Source organism: Macaca nemestrina, chromosome 13 (assembly GCF_043159975.1).
Source record: "Macaca nemestrina isolate mMacNem1 chromosome 13, mMacNem.hap1, whole genome shotgun sequence".
NCBI classification, from domain to species: Eukaryota; Metazoa; Chordata; class Mammalia; order Primates; family Cercopithecidae; genus Macaca; species Macaca nemestrina.
The window spans coordinates 121849767-121863187 of record NC_092137.1 but is presented as its reverse complement, the minus strand read 5'-3'; the positions used below and the strand labels follow the sequence as shown (position 1 = coordinate 121863187).

The following is a 13421-nucleotide window of genomic DNA, read 5'->3' as shown; positions in this document are numbered from 1 at the left end:
ATGGTGAAACCCCCACTCTACTAAAATACAAAAACTTTGCCGGGCTTGGTGGTGTGCGCCTGTAATCCCAGCTATTTGGGAGGCTGAGGCAGAATTGCTTGACTCAGGAGGTGGAGGTTGCAGTGAGCTGAGATGGCGCCATTGCACTCCAGCCTGGGCGACAGAGCAAGACTCCATCACACACACACACAAATAATAATAGTAATAATACATAGTTTCAAATAGCTGGAGGGAGGATTGAACCTTCCCAACACAAAGAAATAAATGTTTGATATGATGGATATGCTGATTACCCTAATCTGAAATCATTATACATCATACGTATGAAACACGACTGTGCACCCTATTAATATGTACAATTATTATTTGTCAATTAAAATAATAAAACTTAAAAACACATGGTTTTAAACATGATTTTGCATACTCTGAAGCATATATTTTGCATCCTGACATCATGTCATAAGTGAAAAGATAAGTGACTTTCATTATTACTGCTCCAAATGCATGCATGCTCAATAACCTGTGATCTACTTTCCGTAATTCACGTTTATAAAAAGTAACTTTAGAACTTCAGTCATTGTCAGCCAGCAGACAGTTTTCCCTGCTCCACAATTAAATAAGTCAGTATTTTTGGAAGTACTGTACAAGTTGTTTGGGAGCTCCCTACACGTTGCCACTGGATAAGAAGACCTGAAACCCAGCCGGGCGTGGTGGCTCACACATATAATCCCAGCACTTTGGGAGGCCAAGGCGGGCGGATCACCTGAGGTCAGTAGTTCGAGACCAGCCTGGCCAACATGGTGAAACCCTGTCTCTACTAAAAATATAAAAATTAGCCGGCCATGGTGGCTTATATCTGTGGTCTCAGGTACTCAGTAGGCTGAGGCAGGAGAATCACTGGAACCTGGGGCGGGGAGGCTGCAGTGAGCCGAGATGGTGCCACCGCACTCCAGCCTGGGTGACAGAGCGAAACTCTGTCTCAAAAATAAACGAACAAACAAACAAAAACCCTGAAACCTGTCTTTCAGCAGAGGGATTTTAGTGAGTTAGTATCAAGGGGTCATCACTTCCTTTTCTCCTTGGAGAGCCGACACAGGACAGGAGGACTAAGCGCTCTTTCTGATATCTTAAGATCCCTTTCAGGAAACCCATTCTGTTGGTGTTTATTAAGGTGTGATAAAGCTTGTCCAGCCTCCACACTGTGGAAAGTTCTCCTTTATACACCCGTGTATCAGCAGAGCTGCCCTGTAGGTAGGATTCTTACTCCCACGTGGCTAATGAGTAGAAAGCAAGGCCACAAGTAAGGTCTTTGGGTGCTGTCTGTTCTTTCAGGAGAGTCACTGTGATATGAGAAAGGGGTTGGGGAAAGACTCCTGCGTCTGGGTGTGGTCTGGGAGAGAAGCACATTTAGGGTGCTGCAACCACATCTTATTTCTTGTGCCATATTGCTCAGGGCCAGCCCGAAGTGAGAATGGCTTTTCTCGGTCAATTCCCAGTTTTACCACCATCATCCTTACCCGAATCCTAGTAAGTCTATTCTCCACTGAACTGAACCGAGTGCAGCTGACTGCAGGCGCGCGGTGCCCCATTTGCCACCCCAGGGAGGCCGAGCAGCGGCGAGTGTGCGGCCACGGCCCCTCGGCTCTCCCAGCAAACCCACGGTGCATGGGCCACGGCCCCTCCGCTCTCCCAGCAAACCCACGGTGCGTGGCCACGGCCCCTCCGCTCTCCCAGCAAACCCACGGTGCGTGGCCACGGCCCCTCCGCTCTCCCAGCAAACCCACGGTGCGTGGCCACGGCCCCTCCACTGTCCCAGCAAACCCACGGTGCGTGGCCACGGCCCCTCCACTGTCCCAGCAAACCCACGGGGACCTGGGTGCGGACGGAGACCGGCTGTGCGGCGGCCGCGGCCCCTGCGAGCTGAGCCACGGGGGTTTGGGCGGGGCGGAGCTTGTACTGGGTGGGCGGGGAGGAGCCCGGACGGCGGGAGCGGCTGCGGCGCGCGGGCGCCCTCGGAGCCGCGTGCTGGGGGTCCTAGGGGCCCACCGCGCCCAGCCAGACGTTCAGACGCTCAGCCAAACATGATCTGTAACCCAGGAAAGGGGAGCAGGGCCACTCCCGCGCGCGGCCCCGGCGATGAACCGGACGCCCCCACCCTGCCGGGAAAAAGGCAGTGGCGGTCAGGCCGCGCTGTCTCTTTAAGACCGTGTTCCTCCTAACACCGAAGGTGAGGAACCCGGCCCTGGGTCCCGGGAGACAGCCCGAGGTGGGATGGGCCCTCGGCCTCCTACGGGTAGGCGGGTGAGAGTACAAGTCTCTGGGCGTGGAATCTGGGGAAGTTATGAATGGGGGGAGGGGCGGGTTCGGAGTTGAACCAAAGCCCCCAGGTACCTTGTGCATTTTCACAGGGCTCCTGGACAGGGCGAGGAGACTAACTAAGCAAGGCCAAGTTCCAAAGGAAGGAGAGTCCCAGCTGGTTTCCGCGTCCACACGGTGCAGTCCTTCATGAATCTGGGTAAGCGCGGTAGCTTGTGAATGAGGGTGAATGGCAGAAGCTCGGGCTTCACGGGTGGGTGGGGAGGCAGCGGAACTGACCCCTGCGGCTGTCAGGTAGGCCTTGGGCACCCGGTTCTGCATTCTGGACTAAGACGTGAAGCTAGCCTGCCCACACGCTGGGTATCCACTGGCCCCTTAGGAGCTCAGAGGGTACCGTAGCAAGCAGCTGGTGGCACTGTGCCTCCCTGGCACTCCCTGGCAGAGAGGGAGAGGCTGAGTGATGAGGCTCACTGCATTTTGGGTGAGCAGAATGGAGACTGTGAAGTCACAGAGGAAGTGGAATGCTACAGCTGGCTGCCGGGCAGAGGAAAGGTGTCACCCAGGCAGGCTCGGGGCTTTCTGGCTGTGAAAGGAGTCTCTGGGGTCAGCAGGGCATGTCTGGTGCCCATGGTTGACTGATGAGTCGGGTGAGGCCACCCTACCACAAGGGTCCCCCTCCCCATCCTACACAGGAATGAAAACAGTCCCATGTCCACTTTCTGGAAGCCTAAATACCACCCACACCGTGTGGAAGGAAAGCAGGAGAGAGACTGAGGGGCACAGGCTGCCGCCCTCTTTTCTCTCGAACCTCCTCCCAGGCCGACCACCCTTGCTGTGTCCAAGCCAAGCTCTGTGGGCTTTCTGTTTCTCCTGAGTAGTTGATTTTCAGAATTTGGGGTACCAGGGCTCTGGGGAGTGTGAGCTAGAGAGCGGATGAGTCTGGAAGATGACCACTGACTCCTACTCTCCCACTTCTCCAGATGCAGAGGCCTCCATGGCTGTGATAAGCCTGCTGTTCTTGGCAGTGATGTATGTTGTTCACCACCCCCTGATGGTCAGTGACCGGATGGACCTGGACACGTTAGCCAGGAGTCGGCAGCTGGAGAAGCGAATGAGCGAGGAGATGCGCCTGCTAGAGATGGAGTTTGAAGAGAGAAAGCAAGCGGCTGAGCAGAAGCAGAAGGCAGAGAACTTCTGGAGAGGAGACACGTCCAGCGACCAGTTAGTGCTGGGGAAGAAAGACATGGGGTGGCCGTTCCAGGCCGATGGCCAGGAGGGGCCTCTGGGCTGGATGCTGGGAAACCTGTGGAACACTGGCCTCTTTTGCCTTTTTCTCGTCTTTGAGCTCCTGCGACAGAACATGCAGCAAGAGCCGGCCTTTGATTCCAGCAGTGAGGAGGAGGAGGAGGAAGTCCATGTTGTCCCTGTCACCTCTTACAACTGGCTTACTGACTTCCCCTCCCAGGAGGCCCTGGACTCCTTTTACAAACACTATGTCCAAAACGCCATCCGTGACCTGCCTGGGACCTGTGAGTTTGTGGAGAGTTTTGTGGATGATCTCATTGAGGCCTGTCGGGTGCTCAGCCGCCAAGAGGCTCACCCACAATTGGAAGACTGCCTGGGCATCGGGGCTGCCTTTGAGAAATGGGGAACCCTCCATGAGACCCAGAAATTTGATATCCTGGTGCCCATCGTCCCCCCACAGGGCACCATGTTTGTCCTGGAGATGAAGGACCCGGCCCTGGGCCGCCGCTGTGGCTGTGTGCTGGTGGAGTCAGAATGTGTGTGCAAGCGTGAGAAGCTCCTAGGGGACGTGCTGTGCCTGGTGCACCACCACAGGGACCCCTCGGCAGGCTTGGGGAAGTGTAGTAGCTCCATCAAGGCAGCTCTCTGCACTGGCTTCCACCTAGACGTGTGCAAGACTGTGCAGTGGTTCCGGAACATGATGGGCAATGCCTGGGCCCTTGTGGCCCACAAGTATGACTTTAAACTCAGTCTCCCACCGTCTCCCACCTCCTGCAAGCTCAGGCTAGACTATCGCTCAGGCCGCTTTCTCTCAATCCACTTGGTCCTGGGGGTGCAACGTGAAGACACCTTGGTCTACCTGGTGAGCCAGGCTCCTGACCAGGAGCAGCTCACCAGTGTGGACTGGCCTGAGTCCTTTGTGGCCTGTGAGCACTTGTTCCTGAAGCTGGTGGGGCGCTTTGCCCCCGAGAACACCTGTCACCTCAAGTGCCTCCAGATCATTTTAAGTCTCCGGCAGCATCAGAGCTTACCCCGCGGAGCATCCCGCCCCATCCTCACATCTTACCACTTTAAAACAGCTCTCATGCACCTCCTGCTACGGCTGCCCCTCACGGACTGGGCCCACAACATGCTCTCCCAGCGGCTCCAGGACATTCTCTGGTTCTTGGGCCGTGGCCTCCAGCAAAGGTCCCTCCATCATTTCCTCATTGGTAACACTTCTCTGCCCCTGACCATCCCGATCCCTAAGACATTTAGGAGTGCTGAGCCTGTCAATCTCTTCCAGCACCTGGTGCTCAACCCCAAGGCACATTCACAGGCGGTGGAAGAGTTCCAGAACCTTCTGACCCAGGTGAAAACTCTGCCTCGTGCCCCACTGGCTGCAGCACCTTGATGTAAAAGACCATTTAAAAAAAAAAACAGATGAAGGTATTTCTAATTCCTTGGGCTACAAAAGTGTTTATTTTTCAGATGTATCAGTGGTATATGTGACCTTCACCTTGCCAGTGGGGGCTGTGAGAAGACACCTTAGGGAGAGTGTGAGGTGGTGATGAGGATGGGCCTAATGACCCTGCGGGGCCTAATCAAGGGTGGGTCATCTGTCATCTGAGATTTCCTTCTGCTTAACTTTCATCATGACCCAAAGAAGACCGAGGGAAACGGATGTTATGGGAGGATCTTGCTGCTAAGGAGGTGAAATCCAGAGGGGTACGGTGAAGTTGTGTTTTTGTATCAACACTGGAAGCGAGAGAACCAGAGAATAGCTTCATTCCAGCTTATTCCTTTTCGTGATTGACTCCCAGTGTGTTCTCTGTGAATTGGTTTCCTTGTTGAGCGGTTAGCTTAATTCTCATCCGAGCTGGTGGCACTCCATTTTATCCCAAATACTGTGATGGGCAACTTCTCATATTTTAGGATCTAATTTTTCTTTTTTTTTTTTTTTTGAGACGGAGTCTCGCTCTGTCGCCCAGGCTGGAGTGCACTGGCCGGATCTCAGCTCACTGCAAGCTCCGCCTCCCGGGTTTACGCCATTCTCCTGCCTCAGTCTCCCGAGTAGCTGGGACTACAGGCGCCCGCCACCTCGCCCGGCTAAGTTTTTGTATTTTTTTTAGTAGAGACGGGGTTTCACCGTGTCAGCCAGGATGGTCTCGATCTCCTGACCTCGTGATCCGCCCGTCTCGGCCTCCCAAAGTGGGATCTAATTTTTCAAACCTTCACTATGTTGAAAATATAACCAAGGCCGGGCGCAGTGGCTCACGCCTGTTAATCCCAGCACTTTGGGAGGCCGAGGTGGGTGGATCGCCTGAGCTCAGGAGTTCAAGGCCACCCCGGGCAACATGGTGAAACCCCGTCTCTGCTGAAATACAAAAACTTAGCCGGGCATGGTGGCGCGTGCCTGTAGCCCCAGCTACTTGGGAGGCTGAGGCACGAGAATCACTGAAGCTCCAGTGGGGGAGGCTGCAGTGAGCTGAGGTCGCACCACTGCACTTCAGCCTGGGCTACAGAGTGAGACTCCGTCTCAAAAAAAAAAAAAAAGAAAATATAACCAAGATGTTTACATTCCATTTTCTTAACTTAGCTCTATTTTCATATGACAAGAGAGTTGTTTTTATCCATCTGAAAAAACTACCTAATTTATTCGCATTGATTCACATATATTAAGTCAGTAGTAACCTGTCTCATAATTGAGATAATGTGTTTAATCAATGAAATGGCTAACATCTCATGACCTTTTTAGTGCCTGGAGGCAACATTATAAAGGCCTTCACAAGGACAATCTTTTTGGGGGCTCTGAGATGAAGAATTGCTTTGTTTTTTGTGGGGAGCCACTTGTTAAGTGTAAAGAAGGTTTAGCTGCCATGTTTAGCTGTGTTTTTTCTGTCTAGTCATGCCTCCTTTGTATTTTTTTTTTTTTTTCAAAAATGGCAAAGGGATTACTTGAACTGTGTTTGTGGTTTTGAAAGAGGGGTCATCACAATCCAGGCTCACTGCCAGGTTTGTATAGGAAAGGATTGGGAAGCAGTCCAACTCTAAAGTTGTGATTCCAGAGATATGATTGGTGTTTTTCCCTTTTTTCAAAACCATGGGATGCTGAGGAGGAGTGTTAAGAAATGCAGCTATAGTTATGGGTGTGGTTGTTTTGGAAATGCCAATGCTGTTCTGTCTGCGCTGCCAAGAAGATCTGCTGGGGAGGGTAACCTGTCCCCACTGAACTGGACCTCAGCAAGGATCAGATGCTGGCTGTTATGGGCTTCAGTCATAGAATACACTCCCTCCCCTCCAGCAAAAATAAATTTAAAATGTCCCAAAGTCGGGTGCGGTGGCTCACACCTGTAATCTCAGCACTTTGGGGGGCTGAGGTGGGCAGATCACTTGAGCCCAGGGGTTCAAGACCAGCCTGGGCAACCTGTCGCGATCCCGTCTCTACAAAAAATGAGCTGGGCATGGTGGCATACACCTGTGGTCCCTGCTACTCTGGAGGCTGAGGCTGAAAGACTGCTTGAGCCCAGGAGGTCAGGGCTGTAGTGAGCTCTGTTAGTGTCACTGTGCTCCAGTGACTCAGGGCAAAAAAGTGAGAATGTGTCTCAAAAAAAAAAAAAAAATTGTCCCAGAAGCTGATGTCAGTCAGTATTTGGGGCTCCCAGTGCACAATAGCTACTGTGTTCCCACGTTGCCCGCGTCCGTCTGGTACTGCTTTCAAGGCGAGATGCAATCCTGGTGGTTCCCTGCTGGTGGGATTTTGGTGTTCTAGAAACATCCATATACTTTTTGTTTAGAAAATTATGTGCTGATGTTTTAAGTTAGAGTCAATAAAGGAGGCTATTTTCTGTATACGTGGGAATCTCTGCAGTAACACACTCGGCAGGTCAGCATTCTCACATGCCTGTTCCCAAGAAGTTCATGTTACCCTGACAGCTCCGTTCAGTATCTCCTGGTGTTGCTCAATGTACTTGGAACGAGTCTGCCTTGTGGTTGCCCAGTGGCATGGCCAGTGGCCAGAAAAGAATAAGAAACATCTAGGTGACTGATTTTCATGGCACCCAAACCAAAATATCAGCCAAATTAGAAGATCTTAGGGGTTGCAAACAAGCATACACTCTAACAAAACTCTTCTCAGGTAGGAAGAAGGTGGTATCATTTCTAGGAGTGCATGGTTGTTTCTAGTCTAATAGATAAAAAAGAAAATAAAGGCCGGGTGTGGTGGCTCACGCCTGTAATCCCAGCACTTTGGGAGGCCGAGGTGGGCGGTTCATCACTTGAGGTCAAGAGTTCCAAATCACCTGGCCAACATGGCAGAACCCCGTCTCTACTAAAAATTTAAAGACATTTGCCAGGCGTAGTGGCACACGCCTGTAATCCCAGCTACTCAGGAGGTTGAGGCAGGAGAATCGCTTGAACCCGGGAAGCGGAGGTTGCAGTGAGCTGAGATCATGCCACCACACTCCAGCCTGGGCGACAGAGCGAGACTCCGTCTCAAAAAAAAAAAAAAAAAGAAAAAGAAAACATAAAGTTACGATAGTGGGCAGATGACTATAAAGGGAGCAGTCAGCAAAACTTGGGTGGAGCAGAGGGTGCAAGAAAGAGTAATAAACACACACACACACACACACACACACACACACACAAAAACAAGTAGTAATGGAAAGAACAGACCTGTAGTGCTCTGGGAATACTCTTACAATTAAAGGGGAAACCTTTCCAGCTAGGAAGCTAAGCCTTATTCTAAAACAAAACCTGGCTAGCCCCCAGGATACAACCGCAGTTATAGTAATGGGAATGCTTACTGTTCACTGAGCTTTGCCAGTGTTCAGGACACTGTTCTGATGGCTTTACATCTGGTAACTCATTTAATCTTTACACTGTAACCCCATGAAGTGGGCCCTTCATCCTCTCCATTTTACATGCGAGGAAACTGAGGCGCAGAAAGGGTATGCAACTTCCCCAAGGTCACGTAGCTAGTAAGTGGCAGAGCCAGGAAGAAACTATCTGCCATCGCAACCTTTCAGCTTGGTCTTGGAAATAAAACAAGATGTAAGGGTTAAAGGGCTTTGAGAAGCAAAAAGCACTATATTTTAAAAGATTAGGTATGTTACTGTTTAGAAATTCTAGAAGACAGAAATTGTTGGTTCTTAGCCCAATCTTGAGGTCAAGAATTTCATATCACAGGCAAAAATTAAAGGCATTTGTGCTGGGCGCAGTGGCTCACACCTGTAATCCCAACACTTTGGGAGGCTGAGGCGGGTGGATCACCTGAGGTCGGAAGTTCGAGACCAGCCTGACCAACATGGAGAAACCCTGTCTCTACTAAAAATACAAAATTAGCTGGGCGTGGTGGCAGGCGCCTGTAATTCCAGCTATTCAGGAGACTGAGGCAGGAGAATCACTTCAACCCAGGAGGCAGAGGCTGCAGTGAGCTGAGATTGCGCCATTGCACTCCAGCCTGGGCAACAAAGCAAAACTCCGTCTCAAAAAAAAAAAAAAAAAAAAAAAAAAAAAAGCATTTGCTTTAGAGGCCAAAATGAACGCAAAGCCATTTCAACTATGTGCCCACTGAGTCCCAGTGACTTGATGGTTTCTATCACAGACTACATCATTATATAAGCCAGCTGCAGGCTGGAAGGTCAGGGCACATTTGAAGTCAAAAGATTGCTTGTTCAAGTAGCCAGTGGATAACACTATTGTTCCTCACCTAAACTAAGGCAGTTTCCCATTTATTTGAGGGAAGTAGAATCTCCATGAAGAGTAAAACGGGGTGGGGAAGGGAGACAACACTAGCTCTGCTTTCCTGGCAGCCTAGGAGTAGTGGAGGAACTTAACTACTTTACTTTTGCACAAACAGAGGTATTGAGCTTTGTACATTTGTATACCACTGATATCAGTGATAAATCATTCACTCTTTTTTTTTTTTTTTTAGACAGAGTTTTGCTCTGTCCCCCAGGCTGGAGTGCAGTGGCACAATCTCAGCTCACTGCAAGCTCCGCCTCCCAGGTTCATGCCATTCTCCTGCCTCAGCCTCCCAAGTAGCTGGGACTACAGGCGCCCGCCACCATGCCCAGCTATTGTGTGTGTGTGTGTGTATTTTTAGTAGAGACGGGGTTTCACCGTGTTAGCCAGGATGGTCTCGATCTCCTGACCTCGTGATCCGCCCGCCTCGGCCTCCCAAAGTGCTGGAATTACAGGCTTGAGCCACCGCGCCCGGCCAAATCATTCACTCTTTTGGCATCCTTGATAGCCCTAAAAACAAAACAAAGATGGCATGCAGAGCAGGAGGTGAAAGACCTGCCCGCACGAGGCAGCCCTGGCCCAGAGAGACGCTGGACATGGAGCTGGCTTTGCCTTCCTGCACATGAAGCTGGAAGTGGCTCAGGCGGCTCCATTATCCCCACAGAACAGCCTCAAGGCTCACCTAGTGGGTCACCTGGTAGCTTTCCTCCACCAGGGCTTTCAAGCTGTTCTTCACCTCCCAACCCTTGCTGCTCTTAGTGTACACATGGAATCCAGAGGATCACACTTGTCCCAATGTCCTCCCTCAGATCCTTTCAGCAGAGAGAACAAGTGAGGGAGATGACAGGGACCCTAGCATATACTGAGCAAGTCCAGTGAAGGGGATACTGCCTTCCCCATTTTATAGATGGGGAAGAAGATGGGGTCCAGAGAGGTTAACGTGCCCAACCCAGGATTTAAAATTGTCTTCCAGCTGTACTCACTCAATATGTATTTAAGTACTTGCAGTGTCCAGGGCCAGCACCAGGCCGTGGGAAAACCACAGTGAGCAGATACGGCTTCATCTTCATGGAGCTGACAGTCTGTGTAGGAGACAGACATGAAATAGTCACCCAAGTGCATGGAAAATTGCACCTGTGACAAGTTCTCTTGAAGCCTCCAGTATGGAGAGTTGTGTGTATCAGGGAAGGCCTCCTTGAGGAACCTGAGGGGAGTGGAAACCGGATTGGAGCTACAGGGGTGAAGATGGGGATGAAGAGGATCCTGGCTAGAGGAGTGTGTGTGTGCAGAGGCCTGGGGGTAGGAGCAGGCGTGATGAGGGGAATCTGAAAAAAGGCCAGAGCAGCTGGAGGGCAGGGAGCAAGGGGAGCAAGGTCCCTGAGGAGGCTGGAGAGGCTGCAGGGGTGGGGAGGGGGGCAGGAAGACCCTTCCAGGGCCTTGTAGGACGCTTAGAGGTTCCCAGGGCAGTGGAACCCCTCAAGGGTTATACTTCCGGGAGGAAGTGGTGGGGGGACAAGTGGGAGTGACAGCTCACATTTGGACTCCTCATACACTACTCAGGGCCTGGGGGGCGGGCCAGAGCAGGCCAGTGAGAAGGTAATGTGGATGGAAGGAGAAAGGCAGGATTGGCGATTTTTAGGAGGTGAAAATAGCTTGCTTGATAATAGATTGCATGGGGAGAGGCCCTCCCAGGGAGGGGCCCCCCAGGATGACTCCTGGGTGCTGATTTGGGTTCTTGGATGGCTGATGGTATCATTTGCTGAGATGAACAGTGTCAACCCGTTTGGTCTCACCCACACAGCCTTACACTGAAGATCTGAAGGTGTTCACTAGAAGAACAAGTTTATAACAACAGATAGGCTTAAAAAGTGGTTTTCAGTCGGGCGCAGTGGCTCACGCCTGTAATCCCAGCACTTTGAGAGGCCAAGGCGGGCGGATCACCTTAGGCCAGGAGTTCGAGACCAGCCTGACCAACATGGTGAAACCCCGTCTCTACTAAAAATAGAAAAATTAGTCGGGCGTGGTGGCGGGCGCCTGTAATCCCAGCTATTCAGGAGGCTGAGACAGGAGAATCGCTTGAACCCGGGAGGTGGAGGTTGCAGTGAGCTGAGATCATGCCATTGCACTCCAGCCTGGGCGACAGAGCGACACTGTCTCAAAAAAAAAAAAAAAAAAAAAAAACTGGTTTTCAACAAAGGGTGACACTTTTTGATTGCCAAAATGACTGAGAGCATTGGTGGCATTTATGGTGTCAGGGAGGCTTAAGAGCCCACAAAGAGGGCAAACATCCTATCATGCCAAGAATTGTTTCACCCTGAATGCCAATAGTGCCCTTGAAGAGAAACACTATAAAAGATGCCAGATATGATGAGAGTTACAAGAAATTCTAGGATGTGCTAGGGATATTCCAGGGAATGACCCTTCCATAATTTACTTCCATAATTCAGTCCTTAGGGTTAGATGAAACTGAAAGGACAGATGGCATTTTATGCTTATTTTGCTTTTTCGACCTTTATTTTTTTTGAAGGGTGTTTCCAGGTATCTATTCACAAGAATCTGAATAAAATGATGGCCTTCATCTTATATTTTATACTATATTAAATGTATGTTTTGTACTATATTAAATGTATATATTAGCATTTTTGCATCAGTTCTTCCCCACCTGGACCGCTCCTCATTCCCATGTAGTCTCCAGCTCCCCTCCGTCCCTTTCCTCCCAGGTTTTCAGCGTTTTGCTGCCTACACAGCACAGGTCTCGTCTTCTCGATCATCTGCCTCCCCATTAGAAAGTAAAGTCCACGGGCTGAGCGCGGTGGCTCACGCCTGTAATCCCAGCACTTCGGGAGGCCGAGGCGGGCGGATCACCTGAGGTCAGGAGTTCGAGACCATCCTGGCCAACATGGTGAAACCCCGTCTCTACTAAAAATACAAAAATTAGCCGGGCGCGGTGGCTCATGCCTGTAATCCCAGCTACTCGGGAGGATGAGGCAGGAGAATCGCTTGAACCCGGTTGGCGGAGGTTGCAGTGAGCCGAGATCGCGCCATTGGACTCCAGCCTGGGGGTCAAAAGCTAGACTGTTTAAAAAAAAAAAAAAAAAAAAAGTATATTCCACGAAAGACGGGCTTTGCTCGTCCTGCTCGACGATGGGCCCCCAAGCCCAGTCCTGCACCTAGTGCTCGAAAGGAATGGGTTTTCATCCTATTTCAGGGGGTCCACAGACCCCAAGAGCCCAATCAGAGCCGGTCCTCTACCCGCAACGCCTCACCTTGGCGCAGCGCGCGGAGGCCCGAGGTGGTCTGCGCAGGCGCGCTGCTGACCCCGCCCTCCGGTGACGTCACGCGGCCGTTACGACGCTCAGGCGTCTCGACGCGCGCGATTTAAAACCACCTCAGGAGACGCCAAAGCAGGATGGGACCTCCCGGCCCAGGTGAGGCCGGGCCGTCGGGAGGCGCGGCGGGAAGGGCCCCGAGCGAAGCAGTCCTTCGGGCGGGTAGGGCTGGCGGGCTCGCCTGGGCGGGGAGAGAGGATATGCTCAGCCCGGGGCTTGGCCCTGCGGCCGACTGCAGAGGCAGGTGCGGGGGGAGGGGAGGGCCGGCGCTGGGCGGGCTGACCTTGTGCGCTCAGCCAATCAGAAAGCGGCTTCGGCCGGCGTCGCAGCGCGCGCGCGGGCCCGGTCCACGCCCCTCAGTCCCCGGGCAGGGGGTGGGGCGGCCTCCTCCCGGGCCTGCTAAGGCGTGCTCGGTGTCTCTCCGTTAAAATGGTGGTTTTCTTGGAATAGATGGTATTTTCAGGGCCTTGGAAGCGATGTGGTTACCGCCGTATGCTTAGCATGCATGCGTTTATTTTTGCACCTGTTGAAAAGTACTGAGCTCTCCCGTTGGGCGAACAGAACTGATCGTATCTCTATACTTACTGTTGGAGTTGGGGAGACAGACAGTAAACAAAAGAAATCATTACAGATGAGGCTGAGGGCTGTGGTTGAGTATAGCAGAGTGGGGGTGGCTCCGCTAGGAGTTCAGGGAAGATCTTTAGGCAGGTACCAGGGAACGTGTTGGAGGCAGAAGGAGCAAGTACAAAAATGAGGCAGAAAAGAGCTGGCCTAGCCTAGGACCTGACCAGAACGTTGTGACCAAGC

At 51.8% G+C, this 13421-nt stretch overlaps 2 protein-coding genes and 1 long non-coding RNA gene across 9 annotated transcripts in view; 2 read left to right on the top strand and 1 right to left on the bottom strand.

The window, feature by feature from the left end:
* Positions 1–1977: 1977 nt before the first annotated feature.
* LOC105490035 (ITPRIP like 1) lies at positions 1978–6497 on the top strand. 4 transcript variants are annotated; one of them, XM_011755253.3, is made up of 3 exons: positions 1978–2227; positions 2409–2515; positions 3297–6497. In XM_011755253.3, exons 2-3 carry the CDS (start codon positions 2506–2508, stop codon positions 4952–4954), a joined length of 1668 nt encoding a protein of 555 aa, XP_011753555.1. In that variant the 5' UTR covers positions 1978–2227; positions 2409–2505; the 3' UTR covers positions 4955–6497. The 4 variants fall into 4 exon arrangements, with proteins under 4 accessions (XP_011753555.1, XP_011753556.1, XP_011753557.1 ...); XM_011755254.2 differs by having other exon boundaries at positions 2226–2293; XM_011755255.2 differs by lacking the exon at positions 1978–2227 and adding an exon at positions 2284–2301.
* A 3179-nt stretch (positions 6498–9676) lies between these two features.
* LOC139357983 (uncharacterized) lies at positions 9677–12689 on the bottom strand. Its single transcript, XR_011612149.1, has 3 exons — positions 12552–12689; positions 10269–10367; positions 9677–9795 (listed from the first exon to the last, which is right to left on the bottom strand). It is a non-coding gene; the product is annotated as an uncharacterized lncRNA (long non-coding RNA).
* Positions 12567–13421, top strand: part of LOC105490313 (non-SMC condensin I complex subunit H) — a 38039-nt gene continuing 37184 nt past the window's right edge. Inside the window, exon 1 of one of the 4 annotated variants that reach the window (XR_011612146.1) lies at positions 12567–12713. Coding sequence is in view for 2 of the 4 variants with exons in the window: in XM_071077352.1 (XP_070933453.1) it covers positions 12695–12713 (19 nt within the window). In the remaining 2 variants the exon portion in view is untranslated. The remainder of the gene's footprint in view (positions 12714–13421) is intronic. The other 3 variants (XM_071077352.1, XM_071077350.1, XM_071077351.1) reach the window with 3 other exon arrangements.